At 39.6% G+C, this 14,827-nt stretch overlaps 1 protein-coding gene across 2 annotated transcripts in view; it reads left to right on the top strand.

Moving 5' to 3' along the window:
* Nucleotides 1-14,622, top strand: part of ADAMTS12 (ADAM metallopeptidase with thrombospondin type 1 motif 12) — a 328,239-nt gene extending 313,617 nt beyond the window's left edge. For both annotated transcript variants that reach the window (XM_081287375.1, XM_081287376.1), the window contains one exon: nt 10,804-14,622. In XM_081287375.1, the coding sequence (XP_081143501.1) occupies nt 10,804-10,973 (170 nt within the window). In that variant the 3' untranslated portion in view covers nt 10,974-14,622. The remainder of the gene's footprint in view (nt 1-10,803) is intronic.
* The last annotated feature ends 205 nt before the right edge of the window (nt 14,623-14,827 follow it).

Here is a 14,827-nt window from a genome sequence, read left to right as displayed (position 1 = left end):
ACTGAAGGCTATTCTTCCAGATTAATAGGATACCATTGGATCCTTAGTTTCCTCCCTTGGCCAAGTTACCTCTTCTCAATAGACTGTACTTTCCTTACCCATAATTTATTCAACAAACATGACTGACCATAAGATAAAAGCTTTTGAAAGTGCTAACCTGAGGACACTACCAGCAGGACACGGGTCCAGGCCTCAAAGAGCACGAAGTGTTATGAAAACTGTATTTGTCAACAGCATTCAAACTGCTTTTCAACTTTCTTTCATAGGCAACATAGAATCCCTTCAACTTAGAGCTGATAGCAGGGAAACAGGCAAATCACTGTTTCTTTAAATTTCCAAGTATGGTTTCTGTTGAACAAGCAGAGGAAAATTGGGATCTCTTCTCGATGTTGCCCCTAATTACAAGCATTGTGTCTACTTCAGGGCTGGGATCCAGTTAGCTGATGAACACAACAAGCCTCCATTGTTTTACCATCATAAGGAAAACTGGTGTAATTAAGTCTTGTCTAAATGAGCCGTTAAACAAAGGCCTGGAACACAAACTACCAACACAGGCCACCACTGTCCTCCACTCTTCCTTCTGATTCCCACTCTCAAACAGTAGGGTGCAAAGGCCCAGCATATTTCTGGGGCTCTGAAGATCTTTGGAAGTCAGGCTCGTGATCTCCTGGCTCCCAAGATCAGGCAACATCACCAGGCTTGGTCAAGACTCTTTCAGTCATTTAGACGTTGATGTAATCTGATAAGGGGGCCTCCTGTGCCTAGCAAATGAAGCTGTTCTGGGCAGGGAGGACCTGTCCATCCTCCCCATCTCCAGTACAAAAGAGTCATTCTCCTGGAGGCAAAGCTTTAGAGCCACTGAGACAACATTCATATTTCAGCAGCACCATCTATCTGCACACCAGCTTTGTGATGTTGGGCCAGTTGCTAAACATCTCTGGAACACTCGTTTTTAAAAGGAGAACAGATATACCTATAAGTAAATTTCTCTAAGGATCCAATGGTATAGTTTATATATGGTATAGTCTATAGCACATTGTATAGTACGTGGTACATGCTTATTAAATGGTACCTGTGTTGCTATGGTTGTTATTGTCATGAGTGAGAGGGATGCATTAATTTATTTATTTTCCTAGGGTTACCATATCAAACTACCATAAACTGAGTTGCTTAAAATAACAAAATCCATTCTATCATAGTGGTGGTGTCTAGAAGTCCAAAATCAAGCTGTTATCAGGCATGGATTTTCTCTTCTAGCTTCTGATAAATTCCAGCGTCCTTGACTTTCTTGGCTCAGGGCCAATTCAATCTATTCCTCCACTATCACAATGTCATCTTTCTTCTCTGATTTGAGTTTCTACTCAGGGTGTCTTTCTCTTTCTCTTATTTTCTTCTAACAAGGACAACACCACTCATGAAGGGTCCAGCCTACTCCAGAATGACCTCATCTTCATTTACATCATTACATCCACCAAGGTTTTACCTCCAAATTAGTTCACACTGACAGGTACCAATGGCCAGGACTTCAACTTTGGAGGATACTTAAACTTCAGAGGACACAGTTCAACACACAACAGGGTTAAAGACTCTGAGAGCTTCTCCTTCTTATGATAGCAGATACCTCCTCAAAAAACTGCATACTTAGCCTTCAACAGAAAAAGCTTGTGTACCACTTATAGAACGGTCCCAGACAGAGTGTGGTGCTATGTTTAAGCAAATGGTAGCCAGGTCGGGAGACTGAGACAAGGTAACCATGTGAGCCAGCATAGCTCAAATTATCTTGGTGGAGAGTTGGGATACTGGCTAAGCCTTCACACTTTCTGTGTCTTCCCCCTTCTTTGCAGCAACCCCAGAGTCTTCATGTAATCAAGGCAGGAACAATGTGAGGCAAACAGTTACGCCATAGTTTCCTTCTCTATCCGCTATCCACAAGGGCTTCAGGAGAGGCTGGCTAAGAAATTGGGGCAGAGAAAAATTGGGATCTCTTCTCCATGTTGCTCCTAATTACAAGCATTGTGTCTACTTCAGGGCTGGGATCCAGTTAGCTAATGAACACAACAAGACTCCATTGTTTTACCAACGTAAGGAAAACTGGTGTAATTAAGTCTTGTCTAAATGAGTTTCCATGCTGGGCCCTCTTTTAAAGACAGACGCCTAGGGAGGAAGCCTGTTCTTGTTCTGAACAGCACCCCAGGTGATACATGGTCCATGCCCCATGAATGACCACTGCTCTGGTGGGAACATGGGAGATGAAGAGCTCAAATGAATATTTCACAGTAGGAATGCCTGGTCAAACTGTACCCTAGCTGGGCGTAGTGGCACACACCTACAATCCCAGCAGCTCTGGAGGCTGAGGCAGGAGAATTTCGAGTTCAAAGCCAACCTCAGCAAAAGTGAGGAGCTAAGTAACCCAGTGAAACCCTGTTTCTAAATAAAATACAAAATAAGGCTGGGGATGTGTGCCTCTGAATTCAATCCCTGGTACCAAAAAACAAACAAACAAAACTATACTTTCTCTGAAACTTTAGAGCATGTAAGAAATTTTTCTTTGGAATTTTAGGAGATGCTTATTTTTAAAAAATATAATAGGCTTAAATAAGAGGACTGAAGAAGAAAAGAATCAACAACAAAGACTGAGGTTTGAGGTTTGGGGTTCTAGAATTACTATATGCTACCTATTTCTAAGTACACTTAAAACTTGCATGCAAAATGGGATTGTGGCTGCTAACGGATGAATTAATTTCTTCACACACACAAAAAAAACGGAACAGTCAATGGTGAGTTCTAAGGTGGTCAAAAGCATATTTATTCTCTTGATCTAAAGGTGAAAAAATATAGAGGCAAAAATCACAGGTTTGGAGTCCTGAAGAGATCACTTCAATTTCTACTTTACTGACCCTTTGGTATACAAAGGACAGTGGCCTGGGCTTTTGTGGAAATTCTTTCCTTCAGGGTTGTTAAAATCTTTTTCTCTGCAAAGAAAAAAGAAATTCAACCAGAGTTTCAAGAGGCACTTAAGTGGTGTTTGAAGCAATTTCGCTTTCTATAAGGAAAAAGCTGTGATTTGGGCATCATGGAATTCCTTCTAGACCAGTAGAATGTGGGCCAGTGCATTGGGAATACCACTTGAAGAACGTGTGCCTGAGCAGTCCCTGAGCAACACACTCAAACTCCTTGATTGTTGTATGAAGAAAGCAAGGCCAAGAAAATGAAGGGATATACTGGCCCAGAGCTATTTAAAGAACAAGAACAGGAAACTTGAGTGACCAATTGCATAGTAACTATGGGAAGTACTTGTGCATGCCTCATGCCTTCATCCACATTACACAGTTCAGGAGGGGAAAATCCACAATTTATATGTCTGTATGCTTCACTCTACTGAGCCATGCTCAGGAAGCAGGGATAGTTGGCTGACTGGTTGATGACTTGCCACTGTGAATAGCATGATTGATAAAAGCATGAACTGCAGAGTCAAAACAGCTATGTCCTGATCTGGCCACAACAACATAATCAGCTGGATAACACTGTACAAGTTCTTAGCTACTCTAGACCTTATTTTTCTTGTTTTTTAAGTGGAAAGAAGATTTATCTGCTAAAACTGCTGTGAGGATTCCATGAAGGGATGAATGTAAAATGCTGCATTCAACTATTGCCATAGCAACACCACAGAGCAAGATGCTCCTTTACTCCAGGGTTCAAAACTAAAGTCGAGGCTGTGTATGGTGGCACATACTTGTCATCCCAGCTACTCGGGAGGGTGAGGGAAGAGGATCACAAGTGTGAGGGCAGCCTGAACAAATTGATAAAAGAGATTGGGTCTAGGTCTGTTCCATGTGTGTCTCATCTCCTTTGTTCTGGTGGCCCCACAAGCTAGATTCCTTATGATGATGGTTGAAGCTCCTTAGGATAAGCCCATCCTCCTGCTCATTCCAAGGCCCTACAGAGATCATGGATGCTAACATCCCATTGTCCAAAGTCAGTCATGGAGCTGAACCCACAGTCAAGTAGTAGGGAACTATTCTTCACCCAGCAGGTAACCATTGTACGGAGGAAATACATAATATTACTATACAAGAATGATGAATTATGATTGATTCGTCAGTTTAACACAAACACTGACACACAATAAAGGTACAAGGAGGAGATTCAAGATGGCAGATTAGAGGAAGTCTGTATTTTTGTTGCTCTGTGGCTCAGGTTTCAAGGAGCAGAAATACTGCTTCTCAGTGAGGTGGGTGAAAAAGGAAATTCACTGAAATCCAACATTGGACAGTCAGAGACTCTTAGAAATACAGAAATTCTGGTACACTGAACAAAGGATAAAAAGGAGTACATTAGAGGACTGGGCATGTGGTTCAAGGGGTAGGGCGCTTGCCTGGCATGCACGGGGCACAGGGCACTGGGTTCGATCCTCAGCACCACATAAAAATAAAATAAAGATGTTGTGTCCACCGAAAACTAAAAAATAAATATTAAAAAATTCTCTCTCTCTCTCTCTCTCTCTCTCTCTCGCCAATCCAGTAGTTAGTGGCAGCAGCAGCAGCAGCATGGGTTCTCGGCAAAGGGGAAGGATAGAACAGAGAGAACAACAAACAAATTTGGCACAGAAAACCCTGTATAACAGAAAATCAGCCTGAACTTAGCTGAACCAGAGGCTGCATGAGCTGATATTTGAAAAGTACTCTCTCTACTGGCAAGTGGAAAGCTGTGCAGGGGAGCCATCTTGAGGAGGCCACCACAGCTTGCTGCTGTGGGGGCCCCCTGAGATCATAGCAGATACTGCCATACTGTCCCAGCAAAACTACACTGTGAGTACTCTGTATACCCTAGAATGTATCTAGCTGTGAGTGAAACAGGCACAGAGAAGATTGTACCCAAGGGAATTCAAGTCAGACATGTGAGGGGGAGTGCAACTCACTTTCCCTTTAAGTCTTGTGGCTCAGGAGGTGACCAGCTGGAGAGGGTTGGGATACTGAGCAGGTGGGCATGATTATACTTGATGACTGAGCCTGGGAAGGCCGTGTGCATGAGCCATGTGTAAAACCTGTGGAGGGCTGATTCCCCTGAACTAACTCTAGTAAGAATTCTTTGGAGGCCTATGGGATCCAGACAGCAGAGATCAGAATCTGTCCAACCCTATGGGTGTGTTAGTCTAATTTCTCCAGGGCAGATACCATCCAACAAAGTCCAACAGGCCTGATTAGAGCTAAACCGCAGCTACCAGAACCCCACCCTGGCAGTGCATGTATCTGTTCTGTCTGACAAAACTCCAATGGACAGTATTTCCCATTCCATTCTATCTTATACTGATGAGAAGAGAATCTGAGAGCTATTTCAGCCAGCTAAACTTCCAGCCCACTTCAGAAGAGGAAGGGTTTAACAATCTCCTTTTGAGTTTTGTTTCTCTTGTTTCACTTTCTTACCTTTCCTCTCTCTGTAATATCCATTTTCTCTTATTCTCTATTTTTTTATTTACATTTTTTCTCCTTCATTGTAGCCATCATCTGCTACATCTCTTCTGCTTTCTCTCTGTTCACATTTTGAATAGTCTAAATTTTCTTTTACCTGTCACAATTTCTTTTTGCTTATCATCTTTTAGAATTATTTGGTTTATGTAATTCCTGCTCCCACAATTAATGTTGTTGTGGTTATTAATACAGTGAAAGGTATAGTCAACATCTGCTGTTTACTTTAATGTTTAATCTAGCTCATGGTTACTGAGTTTTGCATGATTTTCAACAATTGCAGACCCACCATTCCTGTTTTTGTGTTAATTATTATTGTGGATGTCATAGTAGACACTGAGTATTTGTTTGAATGCTGTATGTTGTTCACTGCTATTATTGCTTTGGTTTGTTTCTGCCTTTTCTGTGAGGTTCTGAGAATGTTCTGGGATACTGTGAGTTCATAAAGTAGAGACTCTGATAGTGAGTTACAACCAAAATCTAGCCAAGAGACAGCACACCTTGCTCCACACACAAACTAACTATGCTCAAACTTCAATGATATGAAAAATAGGGGAGAAAAACTCCAAACCACATGACCCAGTCCCACTCATAGACATCCACCCCTAAACAAAAACAGAATTAACGCAAAAACTGTGGACACCCCATCTATGAAAGGTCTCAATCTATGTTGTTCCCATCCCTTTAAAAACATATACAGTAATTAAACAAAGAAGAGCAATCCTAGAGGTTGTATTCCACATGGCCTATTATATACAACACAAATTCTGGATCAACAAGAAGGACACCACTCTTTTGAGACCTACAGGGAAAATGGGATCCTCAAGCTCTGACATAATATGCAAAATACACTAATCTTCACCAAAGAACTGTCAGGGAAGTTATACTACAAAACCAACTTGGAAATACATTGAAAATTTCACAACAACCTGATGTCCCAAAACACTTTGTCAAGAGAAGGCTATGCCCTAAAAATGCCCATATATAAGAATGAAAGAGAAATCTATCCCAAAAAATGCACAAAAAACCAACACAGGAATATAAGAAATATGAAAAACAAGGTAACATGACACTTCCTAAGGTTACAACTGACCCCAAAGATATTGAAGTCAATAAAATATCAGAGAAAGACTTCAAAAGAATTATTATAAAAATGATCAATGAATTCCAAAAGAACACACACACAAAAAAAACTGAATTTGTAAAGGAAGTCATATAAAATATGAATGAGAAATTTAGAGAGGAAGAATTTATAACTGCTAAGCCAGCAATATGGAAAATACTTATAAATTCACACAGAAAAATCAAAAACAACTCCAGAGCTCACAAATGGGCAAATCACATTTGAAGAATAGCCAAGTAAATGAGAAATAGAATCAAATTAAACAGCAGAAATAAATCAAAATGATGGTAATTAATAACTATTTCTCTGTGATAGCACTAAATGTAATTGGTCAACTCTCTAATTAAAAGACAGCCTAGCAGAATGGATTAAAAAATAAGATGCAACTATATGCTGTTTGCAAGAAGCTCATCTTATAGGCAAAGACAACTACAGCCACAGACTGAAATTGAAAGGATAGAAATTGATATATCATTCAAATGAAGCCCCCAAACAAGCAGAGGTAGCTACTCTCATATCCAACACAGCAGATTTCAAGCCAAAATAAATCAGAAAAGCAATGAAGGTCACTTCTTACAGGTAAAGGGAGCAATTCAACAAGAATATATAATGATAGTACATATTTATGACCCCAATATTGGTGCATCTAATTACATAAAACAGACACTACTTGACTTAAAGACTCAGATAAACCCCATCACGATAATATTGGTCACTTCAACACACCTCTCTGAACAATAGATAGGTCATCTAGACATAAATTCAGCAAAGTCTCTTCTGACCTAAAGCATATTATAAATCAAATGGACTTAACAGGCATCTATTGAATATTTTATCCAACAATATCTGGCCTCACTTTTTTCTCAGCTACTCATGAAATCTTTTCTAAAAATAGACTATATTTTAGGCCATAAAGCAACTCTTAGCAAATAAAAAAAAATCTGTATAATTCTTTCATCTTACATTAATATGTTTGAATAAAATTAGAAATCAATACTAAAAACAAACCCACAGTAACTATATAAATCCATGGAGATTGAACAAGACACTTTGGAATGATAAATAGATGATAGAAGAAATCAGGGGAGAAATTTTTAGAATTCTTAGAATCAAAAGAGAATACAGATGCAATATCAAAGAACCTTTGCAATACTATAAAGGCAGTTCTAAGAGGAAAGTTTATAGTTATTAGTGCCTACATTGATCAGAAAATCAGAAAGATCACAATAAAGAACCCAATGATGCATTCTCAAGGTCCTAGAATAATTTAATTTAATAATTAATATTAATTTAATAATTTAATTCCAAAACCAGTAAACGGAATAATTAAATAATTAAAATCAGAGCCAAGAGCCAGGTACCCTGGTGCACACCTATAATCCCAGCAGCTCAGGAGGCTGAGGCAGGAGAATTGCAAATTTGAGGCCAACCTCAGCAATTTAGCAAGACCATAAGCAACTTAGTGAGACCCTGTCTCAAAAATAAAAATTAAAAATGGCTGGGGATATAGCTCAAAGGTAAATTACCCCAGGGTTCAATCCCCAGTACCAAATAAGTTAATTAATTAAACAAAATCAGAGATGAAATTAATTAAATAGAGAATAGTAATTTTAAAAATTCAAAGGATCAATGAAACAAAGAGGTGGTTCTTTGAAAAGATAAGCAAGATAGATAAACCCTTAGCCAAATTGCTAACACAAAAACAGAGAAAGCCCAAATTAATAAAATCAGAGATTAAAAAAAGGAAAAATCGCCACAGACAAACATATACTGAAGAAAGAACAGATTTGTTAACAACAACAAAAAAGGGTACTGAGAATAGGGATTATTGATTATCTGTATGTAGAAGAATGAGACTAGATCCCTATCTCTCACCCTCCACCAAAATCAACTCAAAATGTATCAAAGACCTAGGAATTAGATGAAAAACTTTGCAACTCCTCAAAGAAAACATAGGGTCAACACTCCAACATACAGGCATAGGCAATGGCTTCCTCAATAAGACTCCTAAAGCTCAGGAAATAATACCAAGAATTAACAAGTCAGATGACATCGAATTTAAAAACTACACAACAAAAGAAATGATTAAGACTGTGAAGAGAGACCCTAGAAAATGGAAGAAAATCTCTACTATCTACTTTTCTGACAGAAGATTAATATCCAGAATGTATAAAAAACTTACCACTAAAGCCTCAAATAACCTAATTAATAATTGAACAAACTAAACAGACAATTCTCAAAAGAAGAAATAACAAATAGCCAACAAATATATGAAAAATGTTCAACATCTTTAGCAATTAAGTTACTGTAAATCAAAATTACACTGAGACTTCATCTCATTCTAGTCAAAATGGCCGTCATCAAGAATACAAACAATAATAAATGCTGCAATAAACATTGATGTGGCTATGTCCCTGGAGTATGCTGTTTTTAAGTCCTTTGGGTATAGACCGAGGAGTGGGATAGCTGAGTCAAGAGGTGGTTCCATTCCAAGTTTTCCAAGGAGTCTCCATGCTGATTTCCAATCCCACCAGCAGTGTATGGATGTGCCTTTTCCCCCACATCCTCGCCAACACTGATTATTGTTTGTATTCTTTATAGCTGCCATTCTGACTGGAGTGAAATGAAATCTTAAGAGTAGTTTTGATTTGCATTTCTCTAATTACTAGAGATGTTGAACATTTTTTCTCATATATTTGTTGATTGATTATATATCCTCTTCGGAGAAGTGTCTATTCAGTTCCTTGGCTTATTTATTGATTGGGTTATTTAAATTTTTGGTGTTTAGCTTTTTGAGTTCTTTATATACTCTAGAGATTAGTGCTCTATCTATGATGTGCAAGTGGTAAAAATTTGCTCCCAAGCTGCACAATTCACAATAGCTAAACTGTGGAACCAACCTAGATGCCCTTCAGTAGATGAATGGATAAAGAAAATATGGTATATATACACAATGGAATATTACTCAGCAAAAAGAGAAGAGAATCATGGCATTTTCAGGTAAATGGATGGAATTGGAGAATATAATGCTAAGTGAAGTTAGCCAATCCCAAAATACCAAATGCAGAATGTTTTCTCTGATATAAGGAGGCTGATTCATAGTGGGGTTGGGAGGGGGAGCATGGGAGGATTAGACAAATTCTAGATAGAGTAAAGGAGAGGGAGTGAAACGGAAGGGACCAGGGGATAAAAAAGATGATGGAATGAGATAGACATCATTACCCTAAGTACATGTATGAAGACATGAATGGTGTGAATGTACTTTCTATACAACCAGAGATATGAAATTGTGTTCTATATGCATAATATGAATTGTGATACATTCTGCTGTCATATATAACAAATTAGAATTTAAAAAATAATAAATGCTGGAGAGGATGTAGGAGAAAAGTTGGTGGGATTCTTAATTAGTACAACCACTGTGGAAATCAGTATGGAGTTACCTAAAAAAACTAACAATGGAGCCCTCATTCCTGGTGACCCAGCTTTACCACTCCTCAGCATTTACTCTAAAGTCATCATGCGAGAGTGATACATGCACACCCATGTGTATAGGGGTACAATTCACAATAATCAAACTATGGAACCAGCCTAAGTGTCTGTCAATGGATGAAAAGATAAAGAAAATGTGTTATATAAACACAGCAGAGTTTTATTCAGCCATTAAGTTTTATTCAGCCAATAATCAGTAATTTGCAAGAAAATAGAGAAAGAAAGTCAAAGGTTGTATGTTTTCTCTCATAGGTGGAAGCTAGACAGGATAAGGGAAAGAAAGGTGGGAGGAATTTCATAAGAAGAAAAGAAAGAGCAGTAGGTAGAGGAAAGATACCACAGGGAGAGGGGAGAGAAGGAAAAGGGGAAATACTGGGGAACAGAATTGACCAAATTACATTGTTATATCACATGCATATACAAACATGTAATGACAAACTCCACTGTTGCTTACAATGCACCAATAAAAAAATATGGAAAAAGAAAAAACAGCAAATGTTCATTGAACATCTTCTATTGTTATGAATAGCTACAGGTCCTTTTTTGGTAGACATATAAAGTTTGACATGAGTAGAAGTTGTGCTCATTTACTTACAAAGGATAATCTTCTAATTTTTCTCCCTACCTCCCCCCACCTCCCTCCCCCTCTCTCTCTCTCTCTCTCTCTCTCTCTCTCTCTCTCTCTCTCTCTCTCTCTCTCTCTCTTTTTTTCTTTGCCTACAGATTTACTTTGCACCAATGACAGGCTGTCAGCCAGTTTCTGCCAGACACTGAAGGTCATGAAGAAATGTTCTGTGCCCACCATCAGGGCTCAGTGCTGCGTCTCATGCCCCCAGGCACACGTCCAGACCCAGAGACAAAGAAGGCAACAGTCACTCAAAAAGCCCTTCTAAGTCCAGAAGGAAGCCACCCTCCACCCTCGACTGCAGCAACCTGCTGACCGGGACATATTTGGGTCCTGGGGGCCACGTCATTGAGGTTTTGCTTTACACATTTCAGGTTCAACTTTGGGTCATAACAAAACAAAACAACTGTGTTCTTCTAGCCACAGAATGTCCCTCACAGGAAGTCTGGGACTTTCACCCTTGGTGCTCCCTGATAGGAAGGTAAAATATCTAGGAGAACCCCACATCACCTGGGATCAGCTCCTACAAAAGGTGAAAGATTAGGCAGGTGTGTGAAATGATGTTGTTTTTTTTCCCCCTTAAAGATGAAAACAGACCAGGTTTTTCCCAGTCTACCTCAAAAGTGTCAGGAAAAAGAGCCATAATTACCCAGGGAACAAATAATCTTTTAAATTCACCTTGAAGAATATATTTTCTCCCTGCCACCTGCCTGGGGCAGCTACTGTTTAAAAGGTCATGGGGAGCTTTTAGGAACATTCCTTTCATGCATCTGTCCAGGAGAGAACAGCTTCCTTTGCCCAGTGTTCCTGAGGACAGGAGGAGAGTGTGCTGACAGCATCCCTCAATCTACGCCTCAATCCCTGTAGGACTCCATAGCTGGACTGTTTAGTGTCCTGTGCCAGCCCTAAGACCCTAGACTACGAGGACACAGGTATCAGCTTCAGCCTAAGGAATTTAGGCTGGTCACACAAACACATTCCCAACTTGAGCACAATTTCTATGCAAAATCTTGAAAAGCCAATGAACTGATGTCCGTCTTTCTAGCAAAAGACAGGAAATGTGAGCCCTTTATTCTTCCCACTCTCCTGGCATGTACCCATTCCTTCACAGAACAGCAAGTGAGGTTCCCTGCCTCATTTGTTCTTCCTGGTGCCTGCCTGTGTCACAAGCTCGGGTCCCAATATTGTCTTGGTGTACAAAGATCACTGCAACCAGCATGAGGCTGCCACTTACCCTCACCTCCCCTAGGGCAGGAAAAAGAACCCTGCATGACAGTATTTAAAAAAAAAAAAAGTAAATTGTATTAAGTACAAGAAATTAGTGCAAACTTTCCCCCCTTAAGTTGAAAGGGGGGAGAACTGTTCAAAGTGATGTAATGATTATCTGTGCCTCAGTGTACTCACAAGTTTACTTTTATAGGTCTTTTACTGCTAGGGATGTAGCTCAGAGGACTTAGCATACAGGAGGTCCTGAGTTTGATCCTCAGCAATTCCCCAAAAAAGATAGAATTGAAAATACCGATATTTACCTTGTGGGTAGGGGCAAGTCAGGAGAGTCCACAAAACTGAAATGAAAGTTAAAGTTCTTATTCTGGATGTTCCTACCTCCCATCAGGTTATCAGAAGACAAGTAGGCTGTGATCTTGAATCCAGAGCAAATTTTCAGGTAAACCAATTTCTAAGGGGAGGTCCTGAACTTGGAGAGAAGGAAGGTAGAAGGAGGAGTATAAGCCCCAAGGGAAGAAGACCTCAGAAGCAATTCTTGATATGGGGATGGGGTGTGGCCTTCATGTAACGGGCAGCATATTTTCATACTCATGCACAGATACACTTAATCATGAGACACAGAGTCCCCTATTTCTTTTTAGTTATCTGTCCATTCAGCAGAATGGTGCTATTGAAAAATGGTGCTAATATCTAGATGGTGGCAGAACTAATATAAATAAATAGTCGTACAAATGGATAGGAGTATGTGAGACTTCCACATGGACATCTTCTGATAAGTGTGGAATGGGTGTTGCTGGTCAATGCCAATTCTATTGCTTAGACACAATGAACTTCACAGTTTATACTATTTGCTTTTTACTTTTCTTCAAGCCATTAGTGTATATTATTCTGATAAACTCCTGTGGAAAATAAAACACTATACTTGGGATGAAATTCAGGATAGAACAGAACCAGGAGGAAAGTAAAAGTGTTTTCCTAAAGCCAAGGAATTTATTTCTAGGTAAATACTATGTTCTTGTATTCTCTGTCTTTTAAACATTTTAAACATTGCTGGTCGATGACTGTCTCTGGTGAAATAAGAGTTTTGAAAAGACACTTAAATTGTTAATGATATGAATGGAGGATAATCTGATTTTTCCTAATGAAGCAATTCACAAAAACTGTCCCTGAAGTGTATTATAGGTTTTTAAGGGAATTAATTTAGTAAGCCATATTGATTTAACTCAATCTGATACTGTAATATCATAGCATCAGATACATGTCATCAGAGACCTGGGTATGACCAAGTTTGTAAACCTCAGGAACAAACCCAGATTCCTACTGACTTCATCAAATCAAACGAGGTCAGATTTCCCAAAACACAAAAAGGACCATGTCATTTATGACCCATGTGTAAACAAGATGGTAGACATGTGCTTGGGTAGGGGGTCTGGCCAGGTGCTCTCTTCTAGATCTTTCTTCAGTTTCTCAAGGGCAGAAATTTGGCCCCTGGTCCTGAGTCTTGGACATTCACTTCCTGTACTGAGGCTGCGTGGTGGGACAGTTGTCTGCCATGAGTTATTCTCAGTCACTCAGCTACGGGTGGTCAGCGATGAGCGTTCTGCAGGCAGATCCCTGTGCTTGCAGTAGTAAAGGGGCCTTAGATCAACTGGAAGACTCTGAAGGCAAGAATCTGGATGGTGTCTTCATTTCTTTGATGCCCACAGGGGCCAACACAAAGCAGAATTATTGTTTTACTTCATCCAGATCCTCCTTTCTCTCCACCTTGGATGAACAGGTGAGAAGTATGCCAAGAGACACTGGAAACATTATCTAACCCAAGAGGGCTACTACAGGGTGTGGTGCATAAATACATTAGGATTCTAAAATACAGTTTGGTTTACGTTGCCTTTCACAGTGATAGAGTTAGCTCTTCACTAAAAAGTTGTGGATTAATTTAATTCTTGAACCCCAAAATATAAGTACACCATGAAAGAACAATATTCTAAGAAACTTAATAGTATTCTCTTGAAGTCAGAAAATCGCTTCATGGTACAAGGATTTCCCTCCTCGTGAAGGGATGCTCTGTTTTTGAAAGCTTTTCTTAAACAAGCGTGCATTATCATCCCATTTCCAGAGACATCCAAGTCTATACTAGCATCCAGTGAGATGCTCTCTGACAGTCAAGGGGATGTTTTTGATACCCTCCATTAAGTAACACAGTCTGAGGGATTATATTATTTTAGACCATGGAATTGATTATAATCCTCCAAACTCTGAAAGTTACAAATTGCTACCCCAGAGAGTATAGGTCTCAGCTTTATCCTTTGTGACTTGATGGTGAAGCTCTGAGAAAGCTTATCTGGTGCTCAATCCACAGTGATTCACTTTCCCAGGAGAGACCACATGACATGAACTTCCTGGTGCTATAACCTAGCCAGCATATTTCTTGCTGTTTATATTGCTACTTTGAGTATTATTAAGTTATGTCATTAAAAATAACATGGTGGGAAAGCACATTTCTACTTATCATTGTCCTTCAAAGTAGTTGCATGACACCCATGACCCAACCTGTTGCTCTCCCTGTGTCTCTAAGCTGCCTCACCAGCCCTCTGTCTTGGCCTCCCTGAGGGGTACTTTGGTGGGTGCTTCAGTACTTAAAGTCAGACTGTAATCATAGCCTGCCTTTGTGTGGCATCAATAAATGATCAAACTCATTGGCGTTTCCATGTGATTCATTTCCCCCTACTGCAAGACTCCCATCACTCACCTTGGAGCTTAACAACCCAGAGGAGGATGCTATCAATTTCTCCCTTCCACGCTCCTTTCAGAATTTCTTCTACCACAGCCCAGATGAGTCATATCCCAGGTGAAGTAGGACTTAGGTCTCCTCTCATGAATGTGCAACAACTGACA

The sequence above is a fragment of the Spermophilus citellus genome (genome assembly GCF_964194105.1).
Source record: "Spermophilus citellus genome assembly, chromosome: 1".
In the NCBI taxonomy this organism is placed as follows: Eukaryota; Metazoa; Chordata; class Mammalia; order Rodentia; family Sciuridae; genus Spermophilus; species Spermophilus citellus.
Note: the sequence above shows the minus strand (reverse complement) of the source record. Positions and strands in the feature narration are given on the sequence as shown.